This window comes from Stigmatopora argus, chromosome 16 (genome assembly GCF_051989625.1).
Source record: "Stigmatopora argus isolate UIUO_Sarg chromosome 16, RoL_Sarg_1.0, whole genome shotgun sequence".
Taxonomy (NCBI): domain Eukaryota; kingdom Metazoa; phylum Chordata; class Actinopteri; order Syngnathiformes; family Syngnathidae; genus Stigmatopora; species Stigmatopora argus.
The window spans coordinates 4,763,028-4,778,143 of NC_135402.1; the positions used below are offsets into that span (position 1 = coordinate 4,763,028).

General features: G+C 39.6%; 1 protein-coding gene across 3 annotated transcripts in view; it reads left to right on the top strand.

The window, feature by feature from the left end:
• Positions 1 to 15,116, top strand: part of sppl3 (signal peptide peptidase 3) — a 44,071-nt gene that overhangs the window by 24,723 nt on the left and 4,232 nt on the right. The window contains exons 4-10 of one of the 3 annotated variants that reach the window (XM_077622426.1): positions 3,562 to 3,675; positions 10,931 to 11,008; positions 11,440 to 11,525; positions 11,608 to 11,727; positions 11,918 to 11,996; positions 13,107 to 13,219; positions 14,095 to 14,201. In XM_077622426.1, coding sequence (XP_077478552.1) covers positions 3,562 to 3,675; positions 10,931 to 11,008; positions 11,440 to 11,525; positions 11,608 to 11,727; positions 11,918 to 11,996; positions 13,107 to 13,219; positions 14,095 to 14,201 — 697 coding nt within the window. Of the gene's footprint in view, positions 1 to 3,561; positions 3,676 to 5,867; positions 6,400 to 10,930; positions 11,009 to 11,439; positions 11,526 to 11,607; positions 11,728 to 11,917; positions 11,997 to 13,106; positions 13,220 to 14,094; positions 14,202 to 15,116 lie in introns of those variants that run through there. The other 2 variants (XM_077622427.1, XM_077622428.1) reach the window with 2 other exon arrangements.

Consider the following 15,116-nt stretch of genomic DNA (forward strand, 5'->3'; position numbering starts at 1 on the left):
ATCTTTTGATTGAGATGCCTTTAGTCTTGATTTTCTTTCCCAAGATATTCTCCGCCAGTACCTCATGACCCCGCTCAATCTCTGCCAATATTTTCACTCTCCATCACCATCATTTTTTAGTCTCTCTTGGATTGTCTATGTGCCTCTCCCAGCTTCCTGTCTCCCTAATCCTTAATCCTGTGGAAATCGTTCAGGCAGAATCAGCCAGCTTTGATCAGGCCCTCATATCAGACGTGCTAACAGTGTCTGCACACTCGGATCCCACAGAGCCCGTGAGGCCACGGCCACGGGCGGGGGTGTTCAAAGATGTGTGGACCCCCTGGCACAGCATAGGTATATATATATTTATATAAGTGGGTTGCCACAGCTAGCCTTTACTAAAGTAAATCATCATCTAGTGGGCCTATTGCCCATGTTTTAACAGCAGTTACTGTTTATTGTATGTGATAACTTTCTTACTTGGTTTCGCTACACAATAGGAGTCCAATTTTAGGACTTTCCCCCAGTATGACAAAATGACTTTCTACATCAGTGCACCATACCTTTCAACTTATACGTCTTTCCCGTATTTTATACGTTTTTTGATCATTTCAAATTGTGTAACAACTTTTGTACTGGATTTTTTTTAAGTACATTTTTTGTAAAACCGATCTCATTTTACCCATTTCAGATCTAATCTGGGTCGTCTTGGTCACTGATGGCAGACGAAAATGTCATCGTTGACTGCTAATATTGTAATGCTTTAAGCATGATATGAGAAAATTTTAGACTTTTAAGTGCGTCCAACGTGAGTAAAGGTACTCGGTCGTTTAGTCGCCGGTCTTTTGGTCGCCGGTCTTTTGGTCGCCGGTCTTTTGGTCGCCGGTCTTTTGGTCCCCGGTCTTTTGGTCGCCGGTCTTTTGGTCGCCGGTCTTTTGGTCGCCTGGAAGGTTATTGATAATTACCATTTAAATTGTTGCTCAAATTCCCTAAATACAAACTGCGAATTATTATTTAGTCATACTTAATGCCCTATTAATTATTAGGCTAAAGAAAAGCTCCAAATTTCCCGTACTTTTATTGTGTTTTGTTGGAGAACTTGTTAAGACCCTGACTGACGTCCCTTCCTAAAGGGACAACTCATGTACATACAAACTTTTATACACTCACACGTCCGCTCAGTGAAACTGCTCAGGGCCATTGTTGGCTTTTATTGATGCGTAGACCGTGTTGTTTTACCTTGTTTTGTCGTCGCCTTGCATTTGTACATTTTTTATCGCTTAATGAGGGGAATTGCAATCATTAATAAGTGGAGCAATTGGCCGAGGTTGACAGGTATGGTGCACACTGTACCGACAATATGTGTGTTAAAGTTGCGCAGTATTGTTTTACATCAATAAAAGCCTAAATTCCCTGCTTGGAAAAAGAAGATACTGTTCTAGATAAACGGAAATGAAGTGGCTTGGGTACCTGGCTAGGATGCCACTAAGAGGCCTCCCTAGTGGGTTTTTACAGGCCTGTCCCACCACACGGAAGCCCGGTGGGAGGGCATACCTGTTCAGAATTAGAACATGTCAGAGAGAATATAACCCCCAGCAGCCCCCCGGAAGATTTGGAAAAAGTGGCTGAGGATTTCATGATAAAGCCCTGTCCAAGGCCCAAACTCCTGTCTTTCAAGATTAAGTCTTGGGATTGTCTGAAAACTCTTGCAATATCTTCACACAAAAACAGAACAGTTTATGTTGACAGTACATTTTAAACTGCTTGATTTAACCATCAAGCTAAACCCAGTACAACCTCGATAGTGAGATCAATGCTTCATGACAACTGTATGTGTTATGTAACCATTGTACCATATTTTTAAGCCAATCTATTTCTACAGGAAATTAAGGGGAGGACTATTGCATTGTTAAAATGTCCTAGAATCTTCACACAGTGCATTCAAGTTTTTGCAATAGAGTGACATAGAGAATGCATCTTGCCTAAAAAAAATATGGGCTTTATGAATGCCGCAATGAAAATATGACAAAATTGAATTCCACATTTACGATTGTCAGCATGACCTCTTCCCAAATAGGTCAAAGTGGAAAAATCATTCAGCAATCCACACACTATGCTACTACACTCGTCCCTCAGTCTAGGCGTAATTTTAGGTAGAGAAATCTAACAATCGGTTCTTTGCTGACTTGGATCTGAAGACATAATTTGTTTTGATTAGGCCAAATTACTGGTATTTGTAAAGTAAGAACAAAGAACCATTCTTAGGTTTCAGATTCCTGAGTACCTAGACATAGTGGTGACAGCTGAACTGGACTGGTAACTCCATCAATTCTGAAAAATAGCCTTGTAGAGACTCCCATATCTTCATATTTCAGATGCTGGTCTCTTGTTGGTCCTGAGCGAAAGCAGCTCTATCATGGATTCATATGTCAAAGCTACCATCTCACTCGAAACAAGAACTTGGTCATAAGATATGAAGTGCAATAGCTATTGGATCAATAATCTAATCCCTGGCTCTAGTAGTTAATTCACATAAAATGTAAGCATGAAATTATTCCCTCTTCTCAAAGCCACATGATGTGAAGTTTTGGAGTTCATTTCGAGCTGCAACAGTGGTCACTTTGTATTCTGCCTGCCCATTTAATCACTTCACAAATGTAATCAGCCTGAGAATCGACACATTTGATGCCCCGTCAGAACAAGGACGTGCAGGCTCTGATATGGGACAGCGAGGACATTCTTCTCTGAAGACGAGCGGCCCATTTCTTAAGGTCATATCCCTGTGACCCGAATTTGGAAAACATTGAAGCTAGGTTTGTGTGCTGGAATACCTTGAATGGCATCACATGTGCATGATCATAAACAATTCTACAAAGATATGCAACTCCCCGAGGTGTGCATGACTTCTCAAACAAAAATTGGTCACATGCTAAAACCATGACATAACATAGGAGTGGCATCAAGTGACGTTTTAGGCTTTCTGCATTCTCCCTCTGCTGTCCAAAGTGAAGAATTACATTTACAAACTGTTTATTTCTGGAAATGTCACCATCTTTGGGAAACCACAACCCTTTCCAAAACTGGTTCTTTAACCACAAGGAGATTGGACAACCATTCACCTTCACACTTATACTTAGGGGCAATTTAGAGTGACCAATCAGCCTACCATGCATGTTTTTGGAATGTGGGAGGAAAGCGGAGTACCCAGAGAAAACCCACGCAGACCCGGGGAGAACATGCAAACTCCAAGTGGTGGAAATGACACTTTTTATGATCTGTGGTAATCACAAAACATTATTGTTTGTCATTATGGAGGCATGCATTCAGTGTAGTAAGTAGTCTAAAGTCTAAAAAATACATGTAATGAAAGTTAATGCAATAATGATGATAATTGTGATCATTATTCATCCTTCTGCTGTTTTCCTTGTTGCTCCTGATAAGTAAAGACTGACATCTTGCGGCCAGACATAATACACATAGGTTGCATAAGTATTTATTTAAATTCTGTTGGAAGAGGATAAATACTGGCAGTTGGTATTTTTAATTATATTAATTTTTGTCATGATTATTATGTATTGATAGGTTGCCTGGTGGTGAGTGGTTACCACATGCACACACAGTTCTTAGATCAAGGAAACCGGATTGCCAGGAGAAAACCCACGCAGGAACAGGCAGAAAAATGAAAACTCCAAACAGGTGAATGTTTTATGCAAATCATTATGGCCTTTGGCTGTTAAGAAATGAAGACATTCAATCTTTTCTGTCGTTTCAACAAAGTCGCTTAGAATTTAGGTTAATGATATAATTCATGCCCATGTTTATTCCTCAATCGCCAAACCAGTCTTTCTATCTGGAGGAATTCCATTGTCGTTATGAATTGCAAACCTGTTATACTTACCTTGCCCCTAACGTCTATAAAAGGGTTAGGGTTACACAATTCACAAGTGTATACAATCAAAAATTAAATGAAAAATGTTTGGCTACAGTTTAACTAAATGAGCAGTAATTCTGTGCAGAGGTGTCTTCCACACCCTTTAAGTTCTTTCCCCAGATAATCGAATTAACTACTACTTAACAAGCCATACTTATAATTTGGCCAGTGTTTCACTATTTCAATCGGAGTGTCTGCTAAATGGACGTGGGTCTGTTTCTGAGGACAGATTGAGAATAATCTGCAAGAAAAGCAGCTCTCTGAAGACTTGTGTAATCCCCACACTATTCGGTTAGCGAGGGAATCCCATTGACCTCCCTCTAAACCCCAATGCAATCTCTACCCACAGAAGAGATGTCTCAATTTGCCACGGCTAATCCCTAATAGGAAACTTTTGTTTGTAAAACTCATATGAAAGTCAATATTTTTCATTAATGTATTAATGACATACATTTTAATCGAACATGTATAAAAGACGTAGTTATAAAGTACAATAGACAGAAAATTAAACCAGTTACTGTATTGTAATGTCGTTAAAATAGAATCAACGTGGGTAATAAACTTCCCACATAAGGATTAGGTTGACGTATAAACGTATCTGCTCCTACCTTCTTATCGCTAGAATTAAACTCTGTGTGTTAATCATGGTAAACTAGTAGTAATCTCCTGCATACAACACCAGATGCCAACAGGAAGTAAAGCAAGGCAATGAGTCACAGACATGGACCCAATCAACATTATCATTTTAGTTTTATCACTGAATACGTATAGATATAAAGTGATAATTACAGTAAACAGGCATGAATCTGATCAAGCATGTTACATCTTTATTTCTAATAGAGTAACATTATGCAAACAATGCTTTCAACGCAACAGCGATAACTTGAAACTTGTGTTGTGAAGCCAAGATATTGGTTATATCAGTGTGTCGGTAACTTCAGGCTATTGTTCAGTTTGATTGTTTAATTCTTAAAGTGGGTTTTGTTTTAGTAGTTGGTCAAATTACTTTTTGCAGGAGGATAACTAATCGTTTGCTGGGACAAGTGGCATGAGAAGTTTTTTTGATTAGTGATGAACCGATCCGATACTCAGTATCTCAGTACTCGGACGTTTGGTCGCCCGGACGTTTGGTCGCCCGGACGTTTGGTCGCCGGACGTTTGGTCGCCGGACGTTGGACAACATGACAGAGAGTTTACTGTTGAAACCATCTCTCAAAATTATATTCATGAGAGAGAGTTTAATATCTAAATATCTACTGTTGAAACCAGCTCTCAAAATTATATTCACCCAGGCGACCAAACGTCCGGCGACCAAACGTCCGGTCACGCAGTATCGTTGCCCGACCTGACTGTTTTTGGAGTATTGGATTTGATTACAAGATTGAATCTGACCTAGTTGACATTACTATTGTGCTTTTCGGCTGCTGTAAGTCAAATTAGTGTTGAAAATAGTTTGGTGTTACCAATTTCGTCATACGCAGCTGGGTATGATCATGACAATTAGGCTTTTGTCGAGTCAATGATGATGACAAAGCCTATGTCCGATTATTAAATCACTAGACAGACATATATAGGGGCCTCTCTATGGCACTGGATCAATATCGGCACATCCCTAATATGGATATGCATGGTCCCTCTTGTGTGTAGTTGGGCAGGAAGGCGGGTGCACCCAGTGGATCGTTGTTTAGGTAGACCTGGAGGTTGACCGTTTCCCCATTGCCCCAGGCAACTTGTAAAAACGGCAAGGTAACAAAACAAACCATGATCGAGCAAGCCTATGGTAGTAAAGTTTAATAAAAGGGGGAAAATGGAAACGGTCCGCTCTTTTATGTTCTTTGAATGAATGATCACAGTCCAATTATTTAACGTAAGTGTGCTTTAAAGTGCGCGGTGCTATTATTGCATAAGATGCCAATTTTGCTGGGCTTTTAAGTGTCTGAAAAGCGTTCCCAGTGTTCGTCCTACTTGCAAAGCTCTCTCCGCGCACCCCCGCCTCTCTCGTTATAGACAAAGCCAAGCGTCTTCCATAACAGCGAGGGCTGGAGACTTGAGGAGCCACTGATTTTTTTTGCGGGCACCATCGCGCTGAATATGGATTTACAGTGGGTGTAAGCATTGCTGGAGACCGAGCCTTCTAGGCTGGGGCCGCGACGAGCGTCAACAAGGTTTAGTGTGGTCGTTTCGGGGGTGCTTTTGTCTCGTCCGCCTCACCACAGCAACCCCCTTCACTGGAGCCGTTTCAAGTGCACGGTATTCGGCTAGTGGCTCGGCTAACTGCCGTCAGGATGCATCACCGTGTTGTCACCGACGAGTAGCCGCTAGGGCGACGGACTATAAGGGATACGCCGAAAGAGCCCACCCCATCGGGCCCCGACCCCGCGTTTCTGGAGGTCTCAACGGGTCATCGCCGTGGATCCGAACCCGTGTGAGCCATAGTAGCGGAGCCCCACTGTTGTCGGCGATATGGCGGAGCAAGGCTACTCATCTTGGTGAGTGCGCACGGGTACAGCTGCCCGCTACCATTAGCCATCTCGCCTACAGTGTTGCTACTTCAAAGGCACTCAAGAATGGACGCCTTTTTCTGCCCCTAGCAATCTATCGTATGATGACCCGATGTCCGTGAAAAATACATTATTTCTAGTAGCAGCGAAATATATGTTGTTAGCCGATCGCAGCTAGTGATGTTGCCGTGCTAACGCCATTCAACTGAGGTCAATTCCAATGGTGCTATTGTGAACGAATGCTAACAAGTTAGCCGACCTGCTAATTCACCTGATCAACAATCCCCGTTTTATAGGACAAAGTATGCGTTGATGTTGCTCTTTTTTTTGTATTACGCCCTCATTTGATTTACTAATATGGGCGACGCGACATTGCACAGGAGCGTTAAGCTGATTAGTGGTCAAGTTGGCCGTGCAAACAAATTGGAGTTAGCTGATGAGAGAGGGCCAGCGTTCATCGACGAACCACACATAACAACAATGGATCCTCTTATTTGGGGGCTCAAAGCTAAGCAAATTGTGGCATCTGTGGGCCAACGTGACACTCGACAGGTTGCTGAAGATGACGGTTTGAACAGGTGGGAAATGATGCGAGCACCTGAAGTCACCCTGAAGGATGACACTCGATTCAGATGACGTGATCATCATTCAAAACGCCCCTTGAATGAAAATCACCAATACTTTCTTGAAGCCTCATGAAATGAACGAAGCAACTTTTTGTGAATTAGAAAAGAAATTAACAGAAAATTGTGCACGTTTAAACGTTTTGAATCTGGCTTTTGATGGTCCCTCAATGAATAGGCTGACAATTTAGAGTGATTCACTTTATTTGCTGATTTGATATAGCCATTCAATTTGTGTACTCATCTGACTGTCAAAGTGAATACAGTCTCAAGACAAGATATATTAAATTAACAACTTTTTCAAAAAAAATAAAGAACATTTGCTTTGGGAGTTTATCAAAGGCCTGGTAAGAATAATAAAGCCGGTTTTTAATAGGTTGGGTCGTATATGGTGCTCCGATAAACTCTAAATACACTAAAATGCCGATCCAGAATGTGGCCTGCCAGTCAGAAAGTTCACATGATCCGATGTAATCTCACAAAAATAAGATGTGCTGACAGAGGCAGGGGCATTGTATAAAGATCTTGTCACAAAAAAGCACACAAAATACTTGCTTTGCGAAATAGTTCTCGCTGTCTACAAAATCCACTTAATTACATAAATATCTTTGGGGAAGATGTGATTGTTTGTAAATTTACATGTGCTTCTTTTTTCATCAGGCATGGCTATTTTTTTTATTGCATTCCAGTCTAGCTCACAGCATCTTGCCTCAGGAATCGTCTTCATCCACTGCACACTTTAGGAGTTTTACTCGTAAATATTGAACTCATTAATTATTTAAGACTGTATGACCCAACCACTTGCGAAACATGTTATTGGGGCAAATGCACTCTAGATAAATCTCACACATAGACATATAGGATCCCCTTTATAAGGCATAATATACGATAATTAAACGTGCAATCTTAGTATGGAGTAGGTATGCACGATCCATATTTTCTCACTTCCGACACCAATGCTATAAGTGATACCAGAGCTCTGCTTCCATTTTTTTTAATTTCGGCCGATAGGGAATCACCTGTAGAGTCATTTCAACATGAAAGATTTTAAGTCACAGATATGAATTGAAATGGCTCCATCCTGATTGAATTTCGTTTGGTTTATTTCAGAATGTAAAAATCTCCCACCCTTTCTTCTTTCATCCTTGGCGCAACAATATCATGGCACTAGCTAGCTTCACCAGTAGCATCACACATCACGACCACTCCAACACCTCTCGCACATTGATGTGTCATACCACCATCTTTAGCCTTGGGTGATCTTTACTCACCTAACAAAGAGCAGCAATGTTGGTCATTTTAACAAAAAACATGATTTGCTGAATTGCAGATGTTCCTTTTTATCTTAAATATTGTTACTAAACCTACAGATATCCCCTTTCTAAATTAAATACACAACAAAGACTACCAAGATGAGGTAACATACTGTTGGACTTGTGTTACCCATGAACTGTTCTCCCAAGATGTAAACGTCAATTAAACGCAATCTTTAGGGGTTGCTTGAGAAACAGTACTGTAATGTATAACAAAGGTATTGGGTATTCATATGAATCAGAGCTTTTTGGGGTACAAATTGTCAAACTAAATGAACCAAAAAGGCAATTACCAGTTAATTTAGTGTAATCTGCTTCATTGAAATGCCTGGTCAGGACCATGGTAAACCGAGGGACCCCTGTCCAAATGTCAAATGAGGCTGCAAACACCATATGGTCAAATGGCAGGGAAGGGGAGGTGAATGAGTTTTAATGTTAGGCAAAAAGGTCACAGTTTATCACAAATTACACTCTGTTCCTGGAGGATTTAGCCCTTTACATCCATAATTGGATCAGACGATGGAAGGAGATGAATGTTAATCCACAATTGGAGAGCTCAAGGCAAGTCTACTCTGTAGCTACTGTGAAAGGGTGTTAAATAAAAATAAAGGAACTATGCTACAGGTACCTTTTCCTGGTGGAACCAAAGCATTTTCCTTTGCCGCCTGCTGACCCTTTGTGGTCCAGTCACGCATGTTTGCTTGTTGAGAGTCAGATTGGGAATTGTGTCATTTGTAATGGGAGGGGGGACTCTGTCAGTGGACAAGGAGGACTTATGGCTCCTTGGGCTTCCATCCAGCCTCCAACAGTCCTGGATTGTATTTTGTTTTTAAATGTTCCATTCATCTATCTCGCCCATGTTCTGCGGGCATCTGTGCGCAGAATTCACTCGGACTAGTTTGGTGCTAGAATATGAATTAGATCCGTGGTGGATGAAACTCTGCATCTATCTTGCTGCTGCGGTGACATCATTAGAATCGGAGTGGAACAAGGTCAGCCTTTCTGAAATGTTTCTTTCAGTTTTCCAAGCTTGTACTTTTTTTTTCCACTCATTTAAGACGACACATGACCCTGGTGTCTTTTGAAATAGCTTCCTTGTTTTGCATCTTATATGACCCACGTAAATGGTATATCAGGTACACTGTGATCGGTTGTTAATTGTTTGTCAAGATGGCAATGTAGGAGTTTGTCATTTTGTACAAAGCTACAAGATACTCCTTCTCTACAGTCAGTGGAAAAATATTGAAAAAATCCTTTTTTTTGCTTTGTATTTTAAATGAAAGCTAAATTTGCCTTGAAAACAACAATAGTGACACCGTTTTGAGATATGGTACCTCACCAAATGAAAATGTTTTGCTACCTCGGGTATGCCCAAACCTTGGTTGCCAGGTGGAGAATCAGTTTATTGTTTTGAATGACGCATCATTTAAAAAGCATAATCTCACAGGGACTTGAACCAAAAAATAAAAACTAATAAAACACTTAAAATATATAATCAACAGGAATGGGTTCTTCACATTCTGTCTGAGCAGAAGGATGTTGGCGGTGTCACACATCCATACATTTTGTGAAACTGTAAGATAATGGTATATCATACTGAGCGTTTACTTACTCTACTGCATTCCTCACCCAAGGAGAGTGAGTTTGACAGGCTACTGACAGGTCAGCATCTCGGTCAGAGCGCCTATAAGAAAGCAGCAAGCCACAATGGCCACCTTGTCTTTTTCCCTAGCAACCAACCAGCATTAGAAGGTTGCAGGTCAGGTCGAGGCTGTGTCAAAACACTCAACACTTCAATCAACTTGCTAGATCTGATTTAAGCCTCCCTTGCACATTGGTACCCCTGGACATTGATCTTAAAAGAAAGTCCTTGTACTATTACCTACTGCACATGTACATATTGTGGTGCAAACTTGAAACTCATGTTTGAATCTACTCCACATTTCAGTGTAATACATAAAATATGCCTATAATTCTCTTGGCTATTTTAGTCTTAAGGTTGTACAGAATTTAATTTATTATTTTTTATTCTTTGGCTCTTGCTATTCTTGTTTTAAAATCACACAATTTCTTGCGCTTAATAACAAAGGTCAGCAGTCTCTCTGGGGATTTGAATCGCTATCCTCTATTGCACTGCCGCACTTTTATGATTTGCTGTGATGAAGTATGTTTTTTATGTGTCTTGTCACTTTGATTGGTTGCAATAATGTTTTGAACTGAACATGCACAGTTACTATGTTGATAGCTCACCAGTCAAAACGTGCTTTCCCAATACCTTTCAAAAGTTCTGCTCTATATACTAAATGTGCAATGTTCCTAAGCATTCAAGTTCCTGGTTGCCACCGTATAAAAGTCTTATTGCAAATTGCATAAGCTAATAATTTCCAATTTATAGTATCGGTTGTGAAGTAAGTAGCAATTGCACAATCCCTTTTCTGCTTTTTTTACACATTTGAAACTTTCCTTTTTGAAGATTTTATTTATTGGAATCTTAATCCAAAAAAGGAAAAATAAATTGGGTTTATAAAAGACATTAATTGAGATCTTAATTAATAATTTCATTGTTTTCTTTCTTCCTTTCAGGGCGTACTCTTTAGTCGACTCCAGTCAGGTGTCCACCTTTCTTATTTCCATTCTTCTCATCGTTTATGGCAGTTTCAGGTGAGTGTCATTTACATTTTTTCATTTACTTTGATTAATATTACTACTTTACATCAGTGCTCCCAAAAATGTTTAGTTTTACAAAAATACATTTTTGGTTACCCTTTCAAAGAACCAAAAAATATTGGTTTCAGTGTTTTTATGTACTTAAATTGTTTTTATGGCTTGTTCTGGCTTTTTTTTTGTTCTCCATGAAAAACTGTTTAGGAGAGATGTAAAGAAAGCTGGAGCGAGACAGCAATAATGAGTTCATTCTAATCTAAATGAGTCCTGTTAGTGTCAAGCATGGGTACCAAATTAGCTTGGCTGTATCTTTGCATCTGCCACAGAAGATAACAAGCTATGCCAGACCCCAATACGAATGGAGGCCTGAATTGTTTAAGATGTCTGTAAATTTAACGCATCCTTACAAGGCACTTGTCCCTTTGCAGATCATTAAACATGGACTGTGAAAACCAAGAGAAGGACAAAGATGGCAACCCTATCACAACAGGCTTCAACAACAACACAAACAACAGTTAGTGTCATCTAAAACGCATTACATTGATGTTAATTTGTATTGTCTTGACCTTTTTTATTATTATTACTATTTCAAACAGGTATTCAGACAATAGACTCGACACAGGCACTGTTCCTACCCATAGGAGCCTCCGTGTCTCTGCTGGTCATGTTCTTCTTCTTTGACTCAGTCCAGGTGGTCTTCACCATCTGCACAGCAGGTATGCGTGGCAAAACACAGCAAATGAGTGCTTTAAGGCACACGTACACAGTAGTATGCCTCTTTTTTGGTGCTTTGCCGATGAAAGTGTAAAGATTATTCACTGCTCTGTGAAGCCGACGTATGAAAAGGACTCGAATGAGTTTAGTGTATCTCATTGCTGTTCTGTACTCTCTATTTTCTCTCCTCAGTGCTTGCTACAATTGCTTTTGCTTTTCTCTTGTTGCCAATGTGCCAGTATCTGACTAGGCCCTGCTCTCCACAGAACAAGTAGGACTTTATTTTTTAAATCACTTCTCGGTTGATCGCTCAATATACAATCTGCATATTGTTGTTTCGTAATACTTTAAATCAAAGTGGCGGTCCCGGGGCCAAATATGGCCCGCCGCATCATTTTGTGTGGCCCGGGAAAGTAAATCATGAATGCCGACTTTCTGTTTTAGGATCAAATTAAAATGAAGAGTATAGATGTATATTACATTTCCTGATTTTCCCCCTTTTAAATCAATAATTGTAATTTTTTAATCTATTTTTTCTGTTTTTTTAGTTCAAAAATCTTTTTGTAAAATCTACAAATATATTTTTTAAAAAGCTAAAATAAAAATTGTTTTAGATCTATAAAAAAATGAATATTCAGGGCTTTTAATCCAGTTCTTTTAATCCATTTTTTTAAAAAAATCTAAATATTATATCTAAAATGGTACGGCCCACGTGAAATCAAGTTGACGTTAAAGCGGCCCGTGAACCAACCCGAGTCTGACACCCTTGCTTTAAATGTTACTGAATTGATTAATTCTGCCTGACATGAGACAAACCATTCAATTCCATTACTGAAAGTTGCATTGACAATTCGGCCTGTGGGTAATAAAAGAATCCAACTTCAATGTTAATCCCCGTGAGAAAAAAAAATCTCCACCATTATGGTCCACAAATGTCTCTGCTTAGCTACAAACAAACAAGCCAACTTGTTTTCTACAAAGGTAAAGGTTAAGTTTAGCATGGTGTACTGATATCCCAACATTACCATTGTTGCAATGGTAAACCACAAGAAGTGATTGGATTGGATTGGATAACTTTATTCATCCCGTATTCAGGAAATTTCGTTGTCACAGTAGCAAGAGGATGAGGATGCAGAAATAGGAAAGGCATTTTAGACATAAATAGATAGGTAATAAGTAAGTTAATAAATAAATACATGAATAAATATATAAATAAATAAGCCTGTAAGAACCCACCTACTCACACACTAACATAAATCCTTCTACAAAGATCTGCAAACTTGCACCGTCATTATCGTGGGATGTCTTCATATATTTACATAGTCATTTAGTATTCCCTGTCTGTAACAATGTCTCTAAATATCTGTCACCCCATTTACAGGATTTCATTTGGCTGCTGTGGCCGCTTTACTCTAGCCGAGCTACTGTCCTTTTCCCTCTCCGTCATTCTGGTGATGATCTGGGTGCTGACCGGACACTGGCTCCTCATGGACGGTGCGTCACACTGCCAACACTTTTTTTGCCAGTCGGGACCAATCACCCCAGATAAATTTACATAGTTTACCCCCAATATCTATAACACCTGTCAAGAGTGCGTGCCCCCCATTTTCCACGTTGCCACTGGTCATTTGACACGTAGTGCGGCAAAATGAATATGTCTCGTGCTCGTCACGCTAGCGAAGGCCCAATTAAACTAGCCGTAGGGGAACCATGTAAAAAGCTGTCACTTTAATGCAGGAAATGTCCGCCTATGCAACATGATTCCACAATCATTTATGTAGCCAGTGATGCATATCATTTGGCTACACTATAATTAAATTGTTGTCAATCTAATGGCATTGTTAAAATAGGCCTTCTATGTTGATTCTACAGCTTGGTCAATTTCCAATGATTAAAGATGCATGTGTTATTGTTGGTAGGAGTTCATTCAACAACAACAACAAAAAACATGTAACAGTCTTTTAATTGTGATTCACTTTGGATTTAAATGTTTGTTTTAACTGGATTTCATTATTTGAAACACGTTTGATTTCAGAGCGAATCCAAAGCGCATCTGCCGTTAATGAAAGTATCCACGGCAAATCAACAGGCCTACTACTCCTTAAACAGACATGGAGACATAAGACAGTGGTTTTTAAAACAGTATAGTGATTTTGAAAATGGGAAAAGGAATTTAAGAATCTTTTTTTTCTTATTTACTTGCCCCTTTGTCTGATCATAGAAATGCCGCTGAGCCCATTCACATTGCAAACGCATGGATGACTCTTACCGCACTTTTCCACTTGAATGATTTTAATAACTAACCTCTTATGTTTTGTTTGTTCTTTTGAAGATATTCAACATGTTTTGTGGATTTTGTTCCCCTTTAGCTTTAGCCATGGGCTTGTGCGTGGCCATGATCGCCTTTGTGCGGTTGCCCAGTCTGAAGGTGTCGTGCCTGCTGCTGTCAGGGTTGCTCATCTATGATGTGTTCTGGGTAAGGACATCACCCGCATAGCTGTTGATGGCAAAGCTCACACACACACACGGCGGCACACGCAAAGATACACCATAACAAGCTTATTGTCATCAGCTCACTGTCTATGAAATGAGCTGTTTGAGAAAAAAAATGCATGTGACCTTTGTTTCTTTGCATTTTCAAGCACTTGTCGCTGTGATTTATGAACCACATATTGAATTCCTGCCATTGTCAATCATCCAGCTGGGTGATTATGAAACACTAGGACCATTCACTAAACAAATGATCTTTTCGCTGCTTGAAAATACAAGACATCCTCTGTTTACAACAATCTTGTGACAAATGATACACAATTAACTGTTGCTCACCTATTTGCTATTAGAAAAAAAAATACAGAAATGAGAATTCAGGGTTAGGAACGGGGGGCTCTGAAGTAGTTTGCGCCGCATAATAAGAAAATGTCATCAGGTGATACAAGGCAGGCTCAGTTTTAACCATACTTAGTGTTTTTGTTCATTATTTTTATTACCTACAAGTGTTTTTCAACTGGCAAATTATTGTAATTGCGACCTATTACTACCTTGCCATATACTAACGAGAGAGACTAATTTGGAGAATGTCATAAAAAACACACCCTGTCATAAATCAAGTCAGCCAATGCAGATGCTGGGGAAGCATTCATCCTAACTGTAATGAAATTGCCGCAAAAATAACAGAAATGACTGTTTTAATTCATTTAAAATGACTCCATTTGGGTGTGTCTTTAAAAAAATAATTAAAATGGTTTTTGTTTTTAACATTTACATTTTTTTTTTTTAAATTTAATTTAATTTTATAAAATTTGGCGGATATTCACCCAAACGATGCGCCTAATGTAATCTATGGTCGTAAAACGCGAACTAGTTGGTTTAGCACACATCGTCGTCATGCTGT